At 41.8% G+C, this 23,923-nt stretch overlaps 1 protein-coding gene across 6 annotated transcripts in view; it reads left to right on the plus strand.

Annotated features, from left to right (window-relative positions):
- The window catches only part of LOC120921125 (complement factor H-related protein 5-like), a 90,051-nt gene that overhangs the window by 60,687 nt on the left and 5,441 nt on the right, over nt 1-23,923 (plus strand). For 4 of the 6 annotated variants that reach the window (XM_040333794.1, XM_040333795.1, XM_040333798.1 and 1 more), the window contains 3 exons: nt 600-779; nt 17,681-17,863; nt 23,143-23,351. In XM_040333794.1, coding sequence (XP_040189728.1) covers nt 600-779; nt 17,681-17,863; nt 23,143-23,348 — 569 coding nt within the window. In that variant the 3' untranslated portion in view covers nt 23,349-23,351. Of the gene's footprint in view, nt 1-599; nt 780-17,680; nt 17,864-23,142; nt 23,354-23,923 lie in introns of all 6 variants that reach the window. The other 2 variants (XM_040333796.1, XM_040333799.1) reach the window with 2 other exon arrangements.

The raw sequence follows: 23,923 nt of genomic DNA on the forward strand, positions 1-23,923 counted from the left end.
AGCTTATGTTCGAACACTTCTACATCCTGTTCCAAATTATAATGCCAATGATATTTTTCTAATTTACCTAAATAATTGATGTAGACAACAGTCAGCATACCGTATATACTCGAGTCTCCCATGTGCCTTTTCGCAAACTCAAAACACGCCATTTTGTTTTTTTTGCTGAAAGTAATGGCTTTCTTCTGTCCACTCTGCCATAAAGCCCAACTCTATGGAGCGTACGGCTTATTGTCATCCTATGTACAGATAACTCCAGTCTCTGCTGTGGAACTCTGCAGCTCCTCTGGGGTCACCTTAGGTCTCTGTGCTGCCTCCCTGATTAATGCCCTCCTTGCCCGGTCCGTGAGTTTTGGTGTGCGGCGGTCTCTTGGCAGGCTTGCTGTTGTGCCATGTTCTTTCCATTTAGTTATTTCCTCCAGAGCTTCCCTACATTTACTAAGCTCTGGAGGAAATGCCCTTGCAGAGCGCAACTGCACTTGCAAAGTGCCCAGTCTATTTGCCTTTAGAAAATCAACTCCTATATGTGATATAGATAGTACCATTTCAAATGCTCTAATGATATTTATACACATGTATGGATATATGTTTGGCTCTAGGTTTCTGTGTAATACAACAACATGAAATGGCCTTAAATCACATTCGATACAGTAAAGGCACCGTGATTGAAAATGGACAATCGGTTGTATTTGAATGCGCTGAAGGAATGGTGCCACTGAACAGCCTGGAAGGCAAATGTGAAAGGAGACACATAAATTACCCAAAATGTGTCTCTACAAGTAAGTTTACATTTAAGGTACAGAGATGTGAGATAACTATAACCCTAGGAGGGTACAATCTCATATGATATATATAAGACAATACATTACAATTTGTGGGACTTTACATGTACCCCCCCCCCCCAAGGTTTAATAAATGCTAAACCAAATAACTAAAAATAAACAACAATTGTATTGAAGATTGTAATCTTCAATACAATTGTAAGCAATCTAGGTGTACCTAGATTGCTTAAAAGAGAAGCAGGATTGCTTAAAATCAAAGTTACAAGCTAGTTGTTCAGGGTATGACCATCCTGGCTAAGAGATCCAGTTGGATAGGCCGACACGTTTCGCGGGCTAACCCGCTTCGTCAGGGCCTCGGAAATTCTTAAAATACTGTTACAATATATAGACAAGATATTCTCACAAAAAGACATTTGATATAAAAGGTTCTTTCACTTTTAGACAGTAATTATTCTCATTATAATAGCTTTCTAACATAACTCATTATGACATGTTAATAATTAGGGCTGTGGAAATTAACTATTAATTCATCGATTAATCTTTAATTTTTTTGATCGATCAAAATTATTTTGATTGGTACTCACCTCTCTGCCAGCTTCCGGGCCTTCGGGGAGTTCCGTCAGAGATCCGGTGACGTCACAGACACCGACGGGGCTTGCCGTGTCCATCTGAAGGGCTCCTTTGCTGTGCCTTCATATCTGCATGCCAGCGGGACCTTACTATCTGCCACACGCAAGGGCTGTTACACTTTCCTCAATCAATTTTTAATTATTTTTGGTGGTTACTTATATGTTTTAGCGCTGTACTTGTTTTGTTTTAACTGTTTCTTTTATTTTGGTATTTTGAGTATTTGGTACCGGCAGCTATTCACATTCACATGTGGTTTAATTTTTCTTTATCTGTTAGCGCAGTGTTTTTTCTACCTCTTGTGGTAGAAATTCCCTTTTTCACTTTTGTCTTTTATTACCGCAACATTGCAGCTTTCGGGCCATCATGGACATTTTCGATTTCCGTTCTCAATATAACATTAATTTAGAAGGAGTTTTTGATGGAAATATTGAGCAAACAGACGAAATCGGTGGGTTTTTTTTAAGATTAAAAAACCTTCTTGTCTCTGAATTGCATACCAGCTGGGACATAGCATATCTCGAACAGTATGTTAGTCTCAAAATGGTCCCCCGCAGCCTTAGGTGGGAAGTAAGCCCTCAAAAGGGCGAAACTGAACTAGAGGGTTGGTTTTTTTATTTTAATGACACAGGTGTCAAATTTTTACAATTTTTAATAGATAAAAAACGGGGAAAATTAAGATCTCTCAATGAAGAAATTATTCTACTTAAAGAAAAAAGTGTCCCATTTAAAGAACAGGAGACTTATAAACAAAAATCCAATTCTTTAAAAACTTTTCTCGAGAAAGAGGATCAGGAACAAAAATTAAAAAAGAAGAAAAAATATAACCGCGACTTTGCGGATTATTCCAATAAAATGGTTTTTAAATGGCAGGCCAAAATTTATGAAACTATGGAGGCCACACCAGGTCCTGTATCAGTCTCAGGTACAGGTGTCCCATTGCCGGTTTCCTCTGTACAGGGTACTTCTCTTTCTAGTGTGAATCTACCTGTAAGAACTTCTGGACAGGGGAATAAAAATAATTTACCTATCATGCCTGGATACACTACGGTGAAATCCAAAAAAGGCGAAAATAAACCTAGGAAATATGTTTCTCAACCGGAGTATACTAATGATCATTACAGAGATGATATGAATCATTATTTCTCTCGTGGTAGAAACCAATCACATTGTGATAATGATCGGCTGTACTATGGACATGTTGATCATAGAGACAGCTACCATTCTCCACATAGGAATTATCAAGGATGTATTTACCCCAGAAGTGATCCTAGGGATTTCCAGAGTAACCGCCCCTCTGGATATACCCCCAGGTAACCATGTTCCTATATACAACAGGTTCACTCCCCTGATGCACCATCAGAATGATGGACCAGAGGGTGAACCTTTAATTTCTAGACATCCTAGTCAATACATAGATCATTCTAGAAGATTCAGGCAGGAACATGATACACCTAACTATGAAAGAAACTAATCAGTTTGTTTTTTTCCCGGGGCCACCACAAGACCCAAAAGGGCACACGAAGAAGGAGGGGTATCAGAGGGGGGAGGAGGGTCAGGTTCAAAGAAAAGAAAACAATAAATATTACTGGAGTGTTTAACCTAAGTTCAGTACAACTGACATTGGGCGAACAATCCCTTCTTAGTCAGGGCCTCAAATTTGCGCCACCTCGTACTCTTAACAAGTTTGAGACATTCATTGACGCTCACAAACTCGTTAGAAAACTAAACATCAAAAGACATTTTATGCTCAATCCAACAGGCAATAATAGCTAGGTGTTGGTCCCTTCCAGGGCTCCATCAGTGGGCCCTGGTTTTGAATTATCAGCACGGTAACTAATACTGGTAGTTCAGTTTCCACTAAACATACAAAACTGGCAAATGCATCTTTATTCAATCCACCTGGGTTTGTGGCTCCTTCTATACAGACTTTTAAGGAGTTAATACTGAAGGATATAGTGGACTTAAAAGTCCCTAAATCCAGGAACAATTTTGAGTTCCAGAGTCACTTAAAGCAAATTTGTACACGTAATGACTTAGTAATACATCCATCTGACAAAGGTGGTGGTATTGTAATATTAAATAAATAGGGAAAAGGGGGGGAAAAAGGAAAAGCAAGTTGGGTCACTGGTTAATAGGTATCCTGAATTGTGGGTACCTTGGGAAGGTCACACATCACGTGATGGTACTGTTACTGTAACCATAAGGTCATATAAAATAAATTGATTAGAGGGAATAAGTTGGGGAAAGGGAATAGTCTAAGTGAAGACTAAATACTTGAGTTAGTGGGTTACTTTTGGTAACAGTGAATGACCAGCAAACTTTGTTATAAATATAGCAAAAATGTATTAAGCACGACTGAGTGTGCAAAATTGATAGGTAATGAAAGTGTTAAAAACATCTAATTCGAAAAGTTCCATTGCACATAAAACATAACTAACAAGACTCACAAGGACTACATGTAACAACACCTGTCCGGACGTACTAATGACTCAGTCACCAGTAACATGCACCATGTGATAGATGAGATATTAATCAAGATCCTTACCATAATACAGTAAGGAAAAGGTGTTTAATGACCAGGTGTGGGAGACAGTGTGCCTCACCACGTCAAAGACACATTAAAACTCAAATTAGTGCAATATCTGGTGGGTGAGCCTGGTGCAAGGGGGATGGGGAGAGGAGGATAGAGTAATAACGAATATTGTCAAAATGGCATGTTGGACAAATTATCAATTTGAATGGGGAGGTACCAATAGATCTTAAGTGGTCCTTGAAATTGAGCTGTAGCAATGTGGACAGTTCGGTACCGTACAGGATTCACTATTGGTGCGCTGTGTCACAAAATAGGCAAGTTCCGCACATTAGAGCATACAATGTCTATTTGAATGAGACAATGAAGCCACTGTTGGTGGATCAATGCAATGATTGTTTAAATCGTTCCTTTGTGGTGACCTCCCTGCGGTAACTTTAAAGGTGCATCAGTGCGTTACAGCATAGATAATTGGTACTGGTATAAGTTGGCCAACAAGTTAATGCTATGGGACTCAAAAGTTGTCTACTTAGTAAAGTCTGTAAAAATCAGTAGAGCTCAGTGAGAGTATCACTGAAGAATAGTGCAGTTATTGTTTAATTAATACTGCTTACTGCGAGTCCCTTTATGAGCAGATACAATTAATCGTGATCTATTCAATGTGATTTAATGACAATTTCAATCAGGCACCATTAAGGACGATCATTCATAGAATATGGTTAGATCAGGATTATTTCAGCAGCTTGCTGTGCATTCCCATTGTTTACCATGGTATTGATTCAATTAGGTCTTTGATCAACCGATCATAATAAGGTATAATTACCGACCTGTATTTGTTGTTGTTACGATGGCAGCGTAATGGAGGGTAATGTGATGGTAGGTTTACCAGATGTAGCAAGCTGTTGTGTCCATGAGGTCCATGCAGTCACTTTAGGTCTTGATGCGCTGATTGCAGTAGTTCCACAAGTGGTTGTAATGGCTTTGTTTGTAAGGAAGCTGCACGCTAGATAGCGTGTAGGCTTGTTCATTGTGAGCGTGTGAGCGGCGTCTCGGCTCCTCCACTTGCCTCGTTCCTTCGTCTCCTTCGTCTCCCCGCCAACCGGCGTATGCACCAGAATAGACGTGACAGGCGTCGGGTAGTGACGTTGACGCGTTTCGCCGTGCTATGTGGCGTAGCTTCTTCTGGGACGTGGTTCATTACCGGTCCGTGAGCGTTTTTATCGCCGTGTTGTGATGTTAATTGATATCAATCAAGGATGGAAGTCCCCCATAAGTATATATCAAAGGGTGGTTTAGAAAAGTTTTCAGGTACAAGGGATTGACGACGTGTTCATGCTGTGGCAGGGCACTGTCGAACTACTACACCAGTTCATGATCGAACTGAATGACAACCAACGTAACATACATCTGACGTACACTTCACACACGAATGAACTGTCCTTTCTCGATTTAAAAATTACCTTAGATGACAGGCAAATCAACACCAGTACCTACCGCAAGGATACTGCTGCGAACACATTACTCCATGCCACAAGCCACCATCCACACTGGCTTAAAAATGGCATCCTCATAGGGCAATTTCTACGCATTAAGCGGAATTGCTCTAAACAGAGCGACTATCGTCGTGAATGCCAGTACCTTTACACACGGTTTCGGGAGCGCGGTTATTCACATGGACAAATAAAGAAAGCACGGAAAAGAGCGGCGATCAGGGACCGTACTGATTTACTTACCAAAAAAAGGACAATTGACAAAACACCCCAAAACTTCACAGAGCCAATAAGGATCATTACACCATTTGGCTCGCAATGGGGAGCAGTCAGGTCGATCCTTGAAAAACATTGGGGCATATTGACCAATGCCCCACCGCTAGCAACAATTGTAAGTGACACACCAAAACTGGTAGCGCGACGAGCCAAAAATATTGGTGATATTCTGATTAGATCCGAATATATTCGGGTCCCTGACCCCACTTGGCTCACGAACTACCCCCGCTCACACGGTATGTTTCCTTGCACGAAGTGCCATATCTGCCCATACGTGGACCGTACCTCTACATTTACGGACGCAACTGGACAAAGATCATTTGAAATTAAAGATTTGATCAAGTGCTCCACTGAGCGAGTGATCTACATGATCACATGTCCATGCCATAAAATATATATTGGCAAAACGAAACGCCCCCTTAAGGTTCGCATTGGCAAACATTTAAGGGAAATCAACGAGAAAGAAAAGGCCCCTGAGAAGTCACTAGCAAAACATTTTGCACAATATCACAACCGAGACTCGCGCGGATTAACAGTAAAAGGTATCTATCACTTAAATGTATCCAGCAGACGTGGCGACTTTGACCGAGTGCTCCTGCAAAAGGAAAAGTGGTGGATCTATCACCTAAAGTCGCTCACGCCTGTCGGCCTGAATACTGAACTCAATTTACAGGTTTTTCTGAATCCATAATTGATAACCGCTCATGTGATCGATTCACTTCAATTTAAATATTTAATTTATTTCATTCCACCTACTTCTTTATTCTTCGTAATGTCTTCCTTAAGTTTGAATTAACTATTTCCCCTCGACAACTTAGGGGATATTCACTAGCAATTAACTCTTAAAACCATATACATAGGTTTTACAATCACTCCTATGTATATTGTTGCATGTTGTCTATTTCCTATTGTGTCCTCCGGTTTCTCTCTGTACCATCTATTATTAACTCCAACTTTAACCTTGCAATTGTGAAATTTCCTAAAGCATCGAGTAAATACATGGCCATGATAAGGTGTCTTTAAGTTCCGCAATTCCGATATATTAAATGTATACTCAATGGATGAACCATAAGCTAATGTCCACAATATCCGATTAATAGTCGTCAATTACTATAACTATTATATTGTCGTTATTCCTAACTTCATTGCTGTAGTTCAAGTAACTTTAATTCTGTCCTTTTCAATTTAAACCATTAGTTCCCTTGTACCTGAAAACTTTTCTAAACCACCCTTTGATATATACTTATGGGGGACATCCATCCTTGATTGATATCAATTAACATCACAACACGGCGATAAAAACGCTCACGGACCGGTAATGAACCACGTCCCAGAAGAAGCTACGCCACAGAGCACGGCGAAATGCGTCGACGTCACTACCCGACGCCTGTCACGTCTATTCTCGTGCATACGCCGGTTGGTGGGGAGACGAAGGAGACGAAGGAACGAGGCAAGTGGAGGAGCCGAGACGCCGCTCACACGCTCACACTGAACAAGCCTACACGCTATCTAGCGTGCAGCTTCCTTACAAACAAAGCCATTACAACCACTTGTGGAACTACTGCAATCAGCGCATCAAGATCTAAAGTGACTGCACGGACCTCATGGACACAACAGCTTGCTACATCTGGTAAACCTACCATCACATTACCCTCCATTACGCTGCCATTGTAACAACAACAAATACAGGTCGGTAATTATACCTTATTATGATCGGTTGATCAAAGACCTAATTGAATCAACACCATGGTAAACAATGGGAATGCACAGCAAGCTGCTGAAATAATCCTGATCTAACCATATTCTATGAATGATCATCCTTAATGGTGCCTGATTGAAATTGTCATTAAATCGCATTGAATAGATCACGATTAATTGTATCTGCTCATAAAGGGACTCGCAGTAAGCAGTATTAATTAAACAATAACTGCACTATTCTTCAGTGATACTCTCACTGAGCTCTACTGATTTTTACAGACTTTACTAAGTAGACAACTTTTGAGTCCCATAGCATTAACTTGTTGGCCAACTTATACCAGTACCAATTATCTATGCTGTAACGCACTGATGCACCTTTGAAGTTACCGCATGGAGGTCACCACAAAGGAACGATTGAAACAATCATTGCATTGATCCACCAACAGTGGCTTCATTGTCTCATTCAAATAGACATTGTATGCTCTAATGTGCGGAACTTGCCTATTTTGTGACACAGCGCACCAATAGTGAATCCTGTACGGTACCGAACTGTCCACATTGCTACAGCTTAATTTCAAGGACCACTTAAGATCTATTGGTACCTCCCCATTCAAATTGATAATTTGTCCAACATGCCATTTTGACAGTATTCGTTATTACTCTATCCTCCTCTCCCCATCCCCCTTGCACCAGGCTCACCCACCAGATATTGCACTAATTTGAGTTTTAATGTGTCTATGACGTGGTGAGGCACACTGTCTCCCACACCTGGTCATTAAACACTTTTTCCTTACTGTATTATGGTAAGGATCTTGATTAATATCTCATCTATCACATGGTGCATGTTACTGGTGACTGAGTCATTAGTACGTCCGGACAGGTGTTGTTACATGTAGTCCTTGTGAGTCTTGTTAGTTATGTTTTATGTGCAATGGAACTTTTCGAATTAGATGGTTTTAACACTTTCATTACCTATCAATTTTGCACACTCAGTCGTGCTTAATACATTTTTGCTATATTTATAACAAAGTTTGCTGGTCATTCACTGTTACCAAAAGTAACCCACTAACTCAAGTATTCAGTCTTCACTTAGACTATTCCCTTTCCCCAACTTATTCCCTCTACTCAATTTATTTTATAATATTAAATAAAGTTGATTATTTGGCAGAAATGGATAGGCTTCTGTCTGACAGAAACACTTACAGTCAGTTAGCTAACAACCCCACAGTCAAATATAAGAAGGATTTGAAGGTTCTTATAAATGAGGGTTTTTCTTTGGGTGTCCTTAATAAAAAATAACAAGCCCATTTAGTACCATCAGCACCTAGAATTCCGGTAATCTATTACCTACCAAAAGTGCATAAAAGCACGACCAATCCGCCTGGTTGGCCGATCATCAGCGGAATTGATTCCGTTACTGCGCGTATTGGTAGGTACATAGATGAATTCTTGCAACCACTAGTTACCACCACTCCCTCCTACTTACGTGATACAACACAAGTGCTTAACTTGTTGGGGGATTGTGGATGGAAGGATGGGTATATTTTAGCAACTGCAGATGTGAATTCTTTGTATACCATCATTTCACATACTCACGGTTTGGAAGCAGTCCGCTTTTACTTGCAACAGGATAATTCATTATCATTGATTCAGAAGGACTTCATTATTAATTTACTGATTTTCGCTACTAGCCACAATTATTTTTGGTTTGGTAATAATTACTATTTACAAAAGTGTGGCGTAGCGATGGGAGCTAAGTTTGCCCCTAGCTTAGCAAACCTATTCATGGCCTTTTGGGAAAGAGAGGTGATTGACAATAATCCACCCAGTCAATTAAAGCTATGGAAAAGATACATAGATGATATCTTGGTGATATGGGAAGGTGACCTCCCGTCTCTTGAAGGATTGTTTTCTACATTAAACAGCAATGACAGGGGTATCTTTTTAAAATATGAGGCTAGCGAGTCCCAGATCCATTTTTTGGACCTCAATATTCAAGTAAAAGATGGCGCTGTGGTCACTACCACTTATTTTAAAGAGACGGACCGCAATGCGTATATCCCACTCACCAGTTGTCACCATTCCCAATGGCTTGAAGCTGTCCCTAAAGGTCAGTTTCAAAGAATAAGGCGTAACTGTACCTCACTTGAGGATTACCATCAACAGGCCCAAGTCCTCAAATCAAGATTCCTGGAAAAGGGATATAATGATGTTAACATTGACGACACCATCCTGTCAGTTAGTTCTATGGATAGAGGGCAGCTTTTAAGTGGTGCAAAGAAACCTGCTATAAATAATAATGACTTTTTTAGTTTTGCCATGATCACTGGTTATTCCAATCAGCATTTTTCAGTAAAAAAGATATTCAAAAGACACTGGAATATTTTGAAGAACGATCGTGTCCTGGGTCCTAATATCCCCGATCGACCATCTGTTATTTTTAGGGGTGCACCATCGTTGCGCCATAAAATCGCTCCCAACGTGATTGACCCTCCTAAGACTGTACATTTCTTTCAGGATATGAAAGGCTTTTTTCCTTGCCGTAAATGCAATATTTGCAAAATAAATGCTTTTCAGGGGCGGAAACTTTTATCTTTTCAGTCCACCCAGACTCACAAATCTTACAATATAGATTCTTTCACCACGTGTTCTAGTGAACACGTTGTATATCTTATAAACAATATATCCGTAGGACTAAAAGGGCCCTTCACTTCAGACTAGAGGAGCATGTAGGCAATGTTGGGCGGGGGTTTTCCTAAGCATATCCTGTCCAAGCATTATGCGAAATATCATGCTAAGAATATTAAGGGTACCCTTTTTTTACCCATTGAGAAACTATGTCCGCACTGGAGGGGTACCAATAAAATTTGTTACATCTCTAAACTAGAGACTCGATGGATTTTTAATATAAAGTCTTTTGTTCCGTACGGGTTAAATGTTGATTGGGACATTAATTGTTTTTTAAATAATGCCTAGGATATGCCCCGTGTACTATTAAAAAAAATTTAAAAAAAATTCCGTTAATGGATTATTCATTATTTTTATCTTTTATTTTTTATCTATTTATACCAATTTTAATAATTATTGGTTTTAAATTACTATTTATAATGTTATAAATTTTACATTAAGTTGAATATATTGTATTATATATGTGGATCTGTATGGCGTTCTCTCTTTGGTGTTTTCCACCGTTATTGCTCTAAGTTCCATTTACCACCATTCTCCTTTTTCCCCACAAAATGGCAGTCATCTTGTCTATTCCATTTACAAAACAAATCTTTCCTCCCTTAGGCCCCGTACACACGGGAGGATTTATCCACGGATACGGTCCAGCGGACCGTTTCCACGGATAAATCCTCTCGAGGATTTGCGCGGATTTTGATGCGATGGAGTGTACTCACCATCGAATCGAAATCCGCGCCAAAATCCTCTGGCGATGACGTGTCGCGCCGTCGCTGCGATGATGACGCGGCGACGTGCGCGACGCAGTCATATAAGGAATTCCACGCATGTGTCGAATCATTACGACGCATGCGGGGGATCCCTTTGGACGGATTGATCCGGTGAGTCTGTACAGACCAGCCGATGAATCCGTTGGGATGGATTCCAGCGGATAGATTTGAAGACATGTCTTCAAATATTTATCTGCTGGAAATCCATTGCATGGGAGAAAAATCCACGGAAACAGATCCGCTGGATTGTACACACCATAGAATCTATCCGCTGAAACCCATTCGCTGGGATTTTTCAGCGGATGGATTCTATCGTGTATATGGGGCCTAAGTCTGCTATATCTTGCATACGTCGCACGTTAATACGTGGACGTTTGTCTGCCCTTCTCCCTTAGGGTCTTTTTGTGCAAGCCGCCCTCAATCAAAATGGAGGTTTAGGGCTATTTAAGGGACCCAGTGATGACGCTCAGCTAGCAGCCAATCCCCGACGACGTCCTGTATGTGACGAAACGCATAGGTGTGGCCTAGCTTGTGACGTCATCACGCACTACACGGAGATACACGGCGACGGAGTGTGAGCAGACGGAGGAAACACAGAGGAGACGCCACTCCATTATATCTATCTATACGCTGTATTGTTTTCAACTTTATCTTTATCCCATTAAACCTTCAATGCAAAACGGATTTACACTATGTGGTTTCCCATCATTTTTTCATTGCATGGGAGCTTGAAGTGATACTTATTGGTGGCACGCATACAGTCTGAGATTCGTTCCAGCTTCAGAGGTAGTCTTATAGGGAAGACTTTTAAACATCCCTGGGCCCCATAAGACCGCAATACCGGTCTTTCCATCTGGTAAGGAGACTGCATCTTTATTTATCGGGTGTCCCTTTCGGTGGAGGATTTCTTTCTCAACACTATTATCCATGAACTTCTTTCATTATGTGGATGTGGATTAATATATTTTTTGGACTTTTTTGAACATTATTGTTCTCTTTCACAGTTTATTCATTCATTCATTTCCAATCAATTTTTAATTATTTTTGGTGGTCACTTATATGTTTTAGCGCTGTAATTGTTTTGTTTTAACTACTTCCCTCTATCAACCTGGGATTCTATAACTATCCACTGGGAGTTGTGATAGTTCCCTTCACGGGACATCTACATGCCGACGGACTGATGTTAACCTCTCCTCATCTGGATTCAGCAGTGGCATCGTTGTACACATTTTTATACCAGTATCATACTTAGCTACATGTTTTTATGACTGCTTTTGCTACCATTTGGTATTACTCGCACCATTTTTACAGTTTATGTAGCTACATCGATTTTATCTCCAGTGCAATATTTATTTTGTTACCTACTTTTTGATGCTATTCCCATTGAGCGCTGCCTTTGTGTGTTTTTTGTATCCTGCTATCCATTTTTCCAGTGGTTGGTAGCTGCACTGGGAATCAGCCTGCAAGGAGGAGATCAGCTAAAAGTAGTTGGATCTGTATGTGCATTATAATTAATCGAAATTAGTCGATTAATCGATTAAAAAAAAAATCGATTAATCGAACACAAACATTTTGATCAGTAACAGCCCTATTAATAATATATGTTAAATATGTTTATATATTTATATATTTATATGTTTAACCACTTAAGGACCGCCTAACGCCGATATACGTCGACAGAATGACACGGCTGGGCACATGGATTATATATACGTTCTCTTTAAGAGCCCTGCTGCGTGTCGCAAGCGCGCCGCCACCGCCGGTGTCCCACGATCGGGTCACAGGAGCTGAAGAACGGGGAGAGGTAAGTGTAAACACACCTTCCCCGTTCTTCTCTGTGGCAGTGTCACTGATCGTCTGTTCCCTGTTATAGGGAACGACGATCGGTGATGTCACACCGACAGCCAAGCCCCCCTACAGTAAGAATCACTCCCTTAGTACACACTTAACCCCTTAGCGCCCCCTAGTGGTTAACCCCTTTACTGCCATTGTCATTTTCACAGTAATCAGTGCATTTTTATAGCACTTTTCGCTGTGAAAATGACAATAGTCCCAAAAATGTGTCAAAAGTGTCCGATGTGTCCACCATAATGTCGCAGTCACGAAAAAAATCGATGATTGCCGCCATTACTAGTAAAAAAATAAATAAAAAAATGCCATAAAACTATCCCCTATTTTGTAAACGCTATACATTTTGCGCAAACCAATCGATAAACGCTTATTGCGATTTTTTTTTACCAATAGGTAGAAGAATACGTATCGGCCTAAACTGAGGAAAAAACATTTTTTTATATCCTTTTTAGGGATATTTATTATAATAAATAAATATATATATAATAAATAAATAAATATAATACATTTTGCTATAGCAAAAAGTAAAAAATATTGGTTTTTTTTCTAAATTTTTGCTCTATTTTTGTTCATAGCGCAAATAAAAACCGCAGAGGTAAATTAAATACCACCAAAAGAAAGCTCTATTTGTGGGAAAAAAAGGACGCCAATTTTGTTTGGGAGCCACGTCGCAATTGTCAGTTAAAGCGACGCAGTGGCGAATCGCAAAAAGGGGAAAGGTCATTAACGTGCATAATGGTCCGGGTCTTAAGTGGTTAATGACATTCAATTACAATATGATTAGTGTCACAATTATATGCGCTATATTTTTTCTTTGCAATTTTTTTCCCCCACGAAATTGGAGTTACAATTTAGAACATCACTCTTTCTGCTCATTAAAGGTCTTGCACCTATACAGATTAATCCCAGGGAATAAAACAAATGCAGGGCAAAGCAGATTCACTCAAAATTAGAATTAAAGTGGTTGTATGAAAATACCCAGCGAAGGGACTATTTCCAGGTGATACACAGAGATGTACCTGTTTATCTACAGTATTCTCTCCTCTACATCCATTCAAATTCCAGAATTTATAAGGCTTCCAGAAAGCAAAAGGCGGAGAGCTGAAGTTACACACTGCAGAGTTCAGTGAGGAAAGCTCTGAGAGCTGATTGGACGAAAGGGACACACCCCCCTCTACACAGCACACAGGAACAGAGCTGAGGCTGTCAGTTACAGGCTGTGTGCTGGAGCTTCCTCCCTGGTCACATTTTTCTCTTAGTGTCAGGAAATTTTTTAGAAGCAATTTATGCTGATAGCAGAGGAACAAAGCAGCAATATAGAGGGATATGTGTTGTTCATATTTCGTGTATGAAGTTTACAACCACTTTAAAGGATTTCACTTTCACAAGGGATGTTATTCACTAAAGTTGATAAAAACATTTTTTTTAAATGTAGCACACTGATAGTAGGCAGGGTTGCTAACAAATTTAGCTTGCTAGGTGGTAACTAGCCTGGCTGATTGATAGTGTATTCACTGGCTTTTTCCCTAACTTTGGATCTGATGCACCTCTCTCTTCTGTCACTAGGTGGCACTGTTGCCTGTGTCAGTAGAATGATAAGGGCATAGGGAATCCAAACTAGGAGTCAATATGTTTACTAATTACTATTGCATCTGACTAAGGGTACCCTGGCCCTAACCCTCTCTCCCTCAGTTCTATTTACGAGACAATAAATCTCTTGTCTTGCTATTCCAAAAATTGATTGGCACCCATGTTTCCAACTTGCGATACACCGACCATGCCTAATAACCCACACTACAAGGAAAGATGCCCTGACTCTGGAGGTCACCATTAGGCCTTTGGAGGTCAGGGATGCCGCTACATAAAGAGACAGTGTAAAAAAAGTTTATCTTGGTCTCATCAGACCACAGGACATGGTTTCAGTAATCCATGTCCTTAGTCAGCTTGTCTTCAGCGGCAGTGTGCGGCATTTGGTCTGAGCCCTGACAGGCTGACCCCCCACCTCTTCAACCTCTGCAGCAATGCTGGCAGCACTCATACGTCTATTTCCCAAAGACAACCTCTGGATATGACGCTGAGCACGTGCACTCAACTATTTTGGTCCACCATGGCGAGGCCTGTTCTGAGTGGAACCTGTCCTGTTAAACTGCTGTATGGTCTTTGTATCGGTCACCACCATTTACGATTGCCATCCCATCGCCCCACAACAGCTTATCCGACAGTCCGACAGACATCAGCTCTGTTACTGGTTCCCAAAATGTATGAACCAACTCTTTAATGGTTAGCTCTCTTATATACAGTGCAGACATGTTACAGTTATCAAAGGAACAAAGAAACTCTCCACCCCCCTAACATCACACAATGGGGCTTTGATACACATTCTTTTAGACAATGACATTCAGTTGAGTTAATTATTAGTCATCCCCCAGACGTCCCGTCTCCGCAATAATATATTCACTGCTTCATAATGCACATTCCTTTGTAGACGTAATTGACATGCTAATCCAATACACCTGAAGAGAGACATCTGACCTTTACAGACTTAGGCCCGGATTCTCAGAGGACTTACGACGGCGCAGCACCATTTCCGCCATCGTAAGTCCTAATCCGAGCCGTCGTATCTATGCGACTGATTCTTAGAATCAGTTACGCATAGATAACCATTAGATCCGACAGGCTCTAAAATGCTCTAAAATGCATTTTTTTTTGTCCGCTAGGTGTCGCCTCTGTCGTTTTCCCCGTCGAGTATGCAAATTAGCTAGATACGCGAATTCCCGAACGTACGCGCGGCCGACGCAGTGAAGTTACGACGTTTACGTTAGGCTTGTCCCGGCGTAAAGTTGCCCCTGGGTATATGAGGCGCAACCAATGTTAAGTATGGCCGTCGTTCCCGCGTCGAAATTTAAAAATGTACGTCGTTTGCGTAAGTCGTCCATGAATGGGGCTGGACGCCATTTACGTTCACGTCGAAACCAAATCATCGAAATCATTTGAAGCAATGCACCCTGGGATATTTTTCAGACGGCGCATGCGCATTACGTTCGGCGCGGGAACGCACTTAATTTAAATGCTACACGCCCCCTACCCGCCTAATTTAAATTAGGCGGGCTTGCGCTGGGTGATTTACGCTACGCCGCTGCAACTTTACAGGCAAGTGCTTTGTGAATAAAGCACTTGCCTGTAAAACTTGCGGCGGCATAACATTTACGTTATGCCGCCGCAGAGATACGCCGGATCTACGAGAATCTGGCCCTTAATTAGTACAATGGACACAAAACAGTATTAGCATCTCAACAGCCTAGGTTAAGAATTGAAGGAGACATCCTATTGACCTGTTGTGGACAGCATTAACCAAACTGTAATATTCCAAGATATCCTGCAAAACATGAATTATCGTTTCTCAGTCACCCTATGTCCAAAAGGGGCACAGGGTGACCCTAGACCCAAGAGTCATTAGTGACGCTGGCACAGGAGTACCCCACATCCTTCAAAAGTCTCTGGGTGTCATGGGCTATTCTCTTACAGTCTTGGCCACCGTGCTGCAGCTCAGATTCAGGATCTTGTGAAAATCTTTCTATAGCCTATGCCATCTTTATGTAGAGCAACAATTTTTTTTTTTTTTTCAGATCCTCAGAGAGTTATTTTCCATGAGGTGCTATGTTGAACTTCCAGTGACCAGTATGAGAGAGTGAGAACGATAACACCAAATTTAACACATCTGCTCCCTATTCACACCTTAGACCCTGTAACACTAATGAGTCAGATGACACCGTGGAGGGAAAATGGCTAATTGGGCCGAATTTTACTATTTTCACTTAGGGGTGTACTCACTTTTGTTGCCAGCCGTTTAGACATTAATGGCTGTGTGTTGAGTTATTTTGAGGGGACAGCAAATTTACACTGTTATACAAGCTGTACACTCACTACACAACATTGTAGCAAAGTGTCATTTCTTCGGTGTTGTCACATGAAAAGATAGAATAAAATATTTACAAAAATGTAATGTGAGACTCATCCAATGAATAAAATTCAAAGTACTAACAATAATTTACAAAGCCATCCATAACTCTGCCCCCAGCTACATCACTAACCTAGTCTCAAAATAGCAACCACCAAGCCTCTCTCTTTGGTCCTCCCAAGACCTCCTGCTCTCTAGCTCCCTTGTCACCTCCTCCCATGTTGGCCTCCAGGATTTCTTCAGAGCTTCTCCCATCCTTTGGAACTCCCTACCCCAATCTGTCCAACTGTCCCCTAATCTATCGATCTTTAGACGATCACTGAAAACCCTTCTCCTTAAAGAAGCCTATCCTGTTTCTAACTAATACACTGTTTTATTTTCTCCATCCCCCACAACTATTACCTTTTGTACCAATCTTAGATTGTAAGCTCTAATGAGCAGGCCCCTCTGATTCCTCCTGTACCGAATTGTAATGTAGCTGTACTGTCTGCCTTCATTTTGTAAAGCGCTGCGCAAACTGTTGGTGCTATATAAATCCTGTATAAAAATAATAATACAGTGGAACCTCGGATTGCGAGTAACGCAGTTTACCAGCGTTTTGCAATACGAGCTATTTTAAAAAAAAATCTTGATTCGCTTTGTGAGCCTTGTCTCTCAAGACGAGCAGGATTCAAGCCGCTGAGGTGTGCAGTACCGCATTTGGCCAGGTGACGCTTGAAGACACTCCGTTCCCCAGAATTGCAGACACTCCGTTCCTGAGTGTCTCTGGCGCCCCTGCACATTTGGCCACATGTGGTACTGCATAGGCAAGCAGTGGCTGTGGAACGGATTATCTGAGTTTCCATTATTTCCTATGGGGAAACTCGCTTTGATATACGAGTGCTTTGGATTACAAGCATTCTCCTGGTTGAATTATGCTCGTAATCCACGGTATTACTGTAATAATAATTATCGTAAAGAGTAATTTTATTGTCCTAAAATCTATATTGTGTGTACTCTTTGTTTAATTTCAGGATATGGAGAGAGCTGTGGTCCACCTCCAACTATCCTGAGTGGAGATATTGCCGATACAAAAAAGCCCAGCTATCAATCGGGTTCTAGTGTGAAGTATAAATGTGCAAATTTCTATGTTCTTGAAGGGAATGAATTTGTTACATGTACAGATGGAGAATGGGGAAAAGAACCAACTTGCAGAGGTAAGTTGATAGTTTATAGCTAGATTCAGAGAGAGTTAGGCCGGCGTATCAGTAGATACGCCGACCTAACTCGGAATCTGCGCCGTCCTAAGTTTAAGTGTATTCTCAAACTGAGATACACTAAGGCTGCATTCACACCTGAACGCAGCGTATTTTACAGTGATTTGTCGCGACAAATTGCGGTATTTTGTCCCGCGATTTGCTGCGAAAAAACGCTGTAAAATACGCCGCGGTAACATACACAGGAGGGGTGATCAACATTGTCGGCTATGGCCGAACGCCGAAAGCCGCCTGAAAAAAGGTCCAGGACTTGTTTTGAGCTTCAGGCGTTTCGGCGTTCGGCGTGGAGATGTGAACCATCTCCATAGCCGACAATGTAAAATCACCCCTCCAGCGTATTGCAGGCTGCAATAGCGTCGCGCTACAGGCGACAATACGCCTAGGTGTGAATGCAGCCTTAAACCTAGCTAAGATACGACAGCCTGCGCCGTCGTATCTTAGGGTGCAATATTTAGGCTGGCCACTAGGTGGCGCTTCCGTTGAGTTTGGCGTAGAATATGTGAATGCCTAGATACGTCTATTCACGAACGTACGCTTGCCCATCGCAGTAAAGATAAGCCGTTTACGTAAGGCGTTTTCAGGCGTAAAGTTATTCCATCAAAAAGCTGGACTAGTAATGTTAAGTATGGCCGTCGTTCCCGCCTCAAAATTTGAAAATTTTACGTTGTTTGTGTAAGTCGTCCGTGAATCCGTAATTTACATTCACGTTGAAACCAATACGTCCTTGCGGCGTACTTTGGAGCAATGCACACTGGGATATGTACACGGACGGCGCATGCGCCGTTCGTAAAAAACGTCAATCACGTCGGGTCACAGTTAATATACATAAAACACGCCCCCCACATCCTCATTTGAATTAGGCGCGCTTACGCCGGCCAATTTACGCTACGCCGCCGTAACTTAGGAGGCAAGTGCTTTGTGAATACAGCACTTGCCTATCTAACTTACGGCGGCGTAGTGTAAATGCGATACGCTACGCCTGCCTAACGTTGCGCGCCCCTACCTGAATCCAGCTATTAATGTGTAAAAAATCCAGATGTGGGATCTAATTAGTTTGGATCAGCAGCAGATACGATATCATAGTATATGTAAAACTCGAAATCAATATAATCAATACCGTGCTAAAAAAATAAATAAAATATGTGCAAAAAGTATAAAAAAAATAGTTTGAAACCTTTAAATTTCAATAAAGTGCCAATGCAACCCAGAACCAATGAAATAAAATAAAAACCGATTTACTTTAAATATGTGCAAAGAAATTCACCCTGATATCTATATCTACTGCAATGACATATGCTGAATGGACCTTCAATCAAAAATAAAGTGGTGATTGGTTGCTAGGCGATTCTAGCAACCAATCACCTGCTGTTTAATGTAAAGCAGTACCCGTCCCCATCCAGCCCTGTGATACTGGCCGCTTGCCACTGTCCAATGAAGAGGACAGCGGCGAAAATGTCCGCAGGCCGGGTTCCCGCATTCATCGGTGGCAGGCCGCTGGTTGCTGAACCCTGCTCTAGAGACTCTGGGATATGGGCCCCAAGTTCGGGGCTATAGCCCCAGTAGCACCCCCTAGTGATGCCACTGCTGGAATCTCCTCTCTCTGGAATCGTTTAGCTGAGAAATGCACATCTCCACTCTCCACTTAGCATTAATATAAATGGCCTGTAGCCTTCTCCATTTTGGATGATTCAGATGTACACTATATTACCAAATGTATTGGGACACCTGCCTTTAAACGCACATGAGCTTTAATGACATCCCAGCTTGAGTCTCTACCCTTTTTTTCTAGGTACATTGGTTCATCTTAGACCAATGTGAATAATGTATGTGCCATACCTGGAAAATCCCTGTGGAAGATGGAAATCACGGTAGTAGTCACCTCTACTTCAGTGATCACTAGCTTCCGGGTCCTGTGCCAAGAGGCTGCCCTGCTGCTTAGTGAACACAGGAGATCATTCACTTTGCATGAGAACCATTCAGAGGACACTGCATTTTTTTTTAAAATGCACAGCATTATCTGATTGGACAAAGTAGAGAGGCAGGCTGGTGATGTCATGATCTCCACCTTGACAAATCAGTGATCGCCTTGCATTGACAGAATACAAAGTGTTCTCTAAATGGTGCCCTCCGGGGGTTAATTAAGCAACAGGGTAGTTGCTGGCTTGGGACCCAAAAGCTAGGGGCTAATACTGTAATAAAGGAGCCTACCACAGTGATTTCCAGCTTCCAAGGGGATTGTCCAGAAATGGCAGCTGGTGCTCAAAATATTTTTACCGTGTCTCGGTGGGGCAGCAGGTCATGGCAGCGGTGTCCTCCGTGCTCCTCGATGTCTTTTCCCGTCCTCTGCTATGATTGGAAGCCTGGTAGGCGTCCAATCACAGCGCCTGTCGTTTCCGCCAATCAGGTGACAGGTAACAGACCTGAGCACCTGATTGTCGGAGAGGCGGTTCAGTGTTAGGAAAGCGAATATTTTTTGGCTTTCCAAACACACAGCTGAGTGAACTGCGAGCGCCCAGCATGGCGCCCGCTGTTCACCTGTTTTGACGCCTATTAGAGCCTATGGCTCTAATCAGGTGATTCAAAAAAAATACCCCTCCGCTGTAATTCATGCTCCTGGTGCCCAAAAAGGGGCCAGGCACCTGAACAGGGGGCAGAAGCGGCAACCATAGATAGATTCATGCAAGAGGGGTGGCAGGAGAGAGGGGGCGGCGCCTGTGCGCCCCTTATGGACGTGTAGCAAGGTGCCACTTTGCAGCATGGCTATAGACTACAGTTGTATTGAGAAGGAACTCAGCTCCCTCCTGTGTTCAGCTGTGATATTACATCAACTTGTTTGGTTTTATTGTTTTTGGGCAATGCATTCTGGAACTTGTAGTACAGGGAGACAAAGACTCCATTGCCTGGGGTGTTAAACAGACTACAAAGCCCACAGTGCAGCTGTGCTACCAGAGTGCAATGCATCATCGCACAGCCTGCTGGGAAAGCTTTTAACCACTTACCCCCCGGACCATATTGCTGCCCAAAGACCAGAGTACTTTTTGCGATTCGGGACTGCGTCGCTTTAACAGACAATTGCGCGGTCGTGCGACGTGGCTCCCAAACAAAATTGGCGTCCTTTTTTTCCCACAAATAGAGCTTTCTTTTGGTGGTATTTGATCACCTCTGCGTTTTTTATTTTTTGCGCTATAAACAAAAATAGAACGACAATTTTGAAAAAAATGAATATTTTTTACTTTTTGCTGTAATAAATATCCCCCAAAAATATATAAAAAAACAGTTTTTTCCCTCAGTTTAGGCCGATACGTATTCTTCTACATATTTTTCGTAAAAAAAAATCGCAATAAGCGTTTATTGATTGGTTTGCGCAAAAGTTATAGCGTTTACAAAATAGGGGGTATTTTTATGGCATTTTTATTAATATTTTTTTTTACTAGTAATGGCGGCGATCAGCGATTTTTTTTTCGGTATTGCGACATTATGGCGGACACTTCGGACATTTTTGACACATTTTTGGGACCATTGGCATTTTTATAGCGATCAGTGCTATAAAAATGCATTAGATTACTATAAAAATGCCACTGGCAGTGAAGGGGTTAACACTAGGGGGCGGGGAAGGGGTTAAGTATGCCTGGGTGTGTTCTTACTGTGGGGGGGGGGTGGCCTCACTAGGGGAAACACTGATCTTCTGTTCATACATTGTATGAACAGAAAATCAGCATTTCCCCTGCTGACAGGAACGAGAGCTGTGTGTTTACACACACAGCTCCCGTTCCCCGCTCTGTACCGAGCGATCACGTGTGCCCGGCGGCGATCGCGCCCGCCGGGCACACGCACGGGAGTCGGGGGCGCGCGTGCGCCCCTAGTGGCGGCTAATAGGCAGGACGTCATATTACGTGCTCTCGCCTAGGAGAGCCACCTTGTGGACGTATTATGACGGTGCGGCGACGGCAAGTGGTTAAAAAGAAAGGAAAGGTGGGCTTTCGCTCTCTTGGGACGTCTCCTTCTATCAAGCAGGGAGCCTGCGTTGGGGCCTGCTTGTGGCGTGTCTAGGCCAGAAAGCCTGGGCCTACCGTTGTCAGAGCGGACCGCTCAGCCAAGGAGGGATCTTCTTCCGTGTTCAGCCTTCACTCTACAACAACCCAAGTCGCCCAGTGGTTGATAGGCAGAGTACAGACCCGAAATTTAACTAAAAGCTCCTCCGGGGGTAGTGCTACAGACGCACTGCCACTGTTTCCAGGTGTAGCACTACCCCCGGAGGAGCTGCTGGATTTTTGGGCGGCGTGTTACCTCTTTACCTAGGGGTAATTGATGTATAGTACATCTAGTAGAAGTAAAAGCAATGTCCAGACAGGTGCTCTTTGCAGTGCTTTTTATTACCCAGCCGGGTAAAAACAGTAAACTTGTGGTGAGGAAAGTAAAGCTGAGAAAGATAGAAGAGTAGCAGATTCAGGCGTAATGATAGGAAACAGTCCTGCTCCCAAACATAACACTTCTTAGCACCACTCCCGCCTTGTAATAGGAATAAAAGTGATAAAAAAGAAATACATTTAAAGACAAAGTGTGAAAAAAAATGTAAGTAAAATAAAATAAAAATATATATATTTTTTAAATGCGCCCCCGTCACTGAGCGAAGGCACACGTAAGTCGCACCTGCATATGTAAACGCTGTTCAAACCACACATAGGAGGTATCGCCACGTGCGTTAGAGCGATAATCCTAGCACTAGACCTCCTCTATAACTCTAAACTGGTAACCTGTAAAAAAATCTTAATGCGACACCTATGGAGATTTCTAAGTACCAAAGTCTGGCGCCATTTTACAAGTGTGCGTAATTTTAAAGCGTGGCATGTTGGGTATCTATTTACTCAAACATCCGGGGTGCCAAGGTGTGCCATCACTGGTCTAGGGTGTCTGCTAAAAAAAAACAAAAAAAAAACATATATAATGTTTGGGAATTCTGAGAAATTTTCTAGCAAAAAAAATGATTTTTTCAAGTAGGAGAGGAGTGCCAGAATAGGTCCGGTATGGAAGTGGTTTTTATTTATGTCAGGAAGCTGGTCCACATGGACCACAGTAACAAAATAGTCTTAATACAAAATAACAACACAAATAAAGTATATAAGCGTGAATAATACAACATTGGTATTAGTGGTGTATAATACAATCCCATCTTGATTAGGTATATTCTTTTTTTAATGATCTTATTTACTCATTTACAGCACCTTGTACTGTAACCACCTCCACCATGCTAGCAAACAACATTCGTTTGAAGTTTATGTTTGAAGAGGATAAAACAAAGAAAATATACGTTTCACATTTGGATCAGGTGACATTTGAGTGTGCTCCGGGATATAATATACTTGATGCAAAAAATCTGAGAATCCAATGTTTGGACGGGGTAGTAACATACCCAAAATGCTTATAGTAGGTGAGTAATAGAATACCCAAAAATGCACCTTCGCCACCTACAATTGTATAAAAATGTTATGCCGCGTTCATACGACCGTTTTTCATGACAAGAAAAATGCAATTTTTTCACATGGTCATTAAAAAATGGTCATGTGTAGGCTTTAACGACGGAAAAAAAACGCGCATGCTTAGAAGCAAGTTATGAGACGGGAGCGCTCGTTCTGGTAAAACTAGCGTTTGTAATGGAGATAGCACATTCATCACGCTGTAACAGACTGAAAAGCATGGAGAGTGAAAAGCGCAAATCGTATCTCACCAAACTTTATAAATCAGCAAAAGCAGCCCAAAGGGTGGCGCCATCCGAATGGAACTTCCCCTTTATAGTGCCGTCGTACGTGTTGTACGTCACCACGCTTTGCTCGAGCATTTTTTTTTCACGATCGTGTGTATGCAAGGCAGGCTTGACAAGAATCACGTTAAGAAAAACGTTGTTTTTTTCCATGACATTAAAAACGGTTGTGCGTACGCGGCATCAGATGCAATTATAAAATCTGTAATTTTGTATGTTTATAGAGAGTAAGATCTATAGCT

This window comes from Rana temporaria, chromosome 13, assembly GCF_905171775.1.
Source record: "Rana temporaria chromosome 13, aRanTem1.1, whole genome shotgun sequence".
In the NCBI taxonomy this organism is placed as follows: Eukaryota; Metazoa; Chordata; class Amphibia; order Anura; family Ranidae; genus Rana; species Rana temporaria.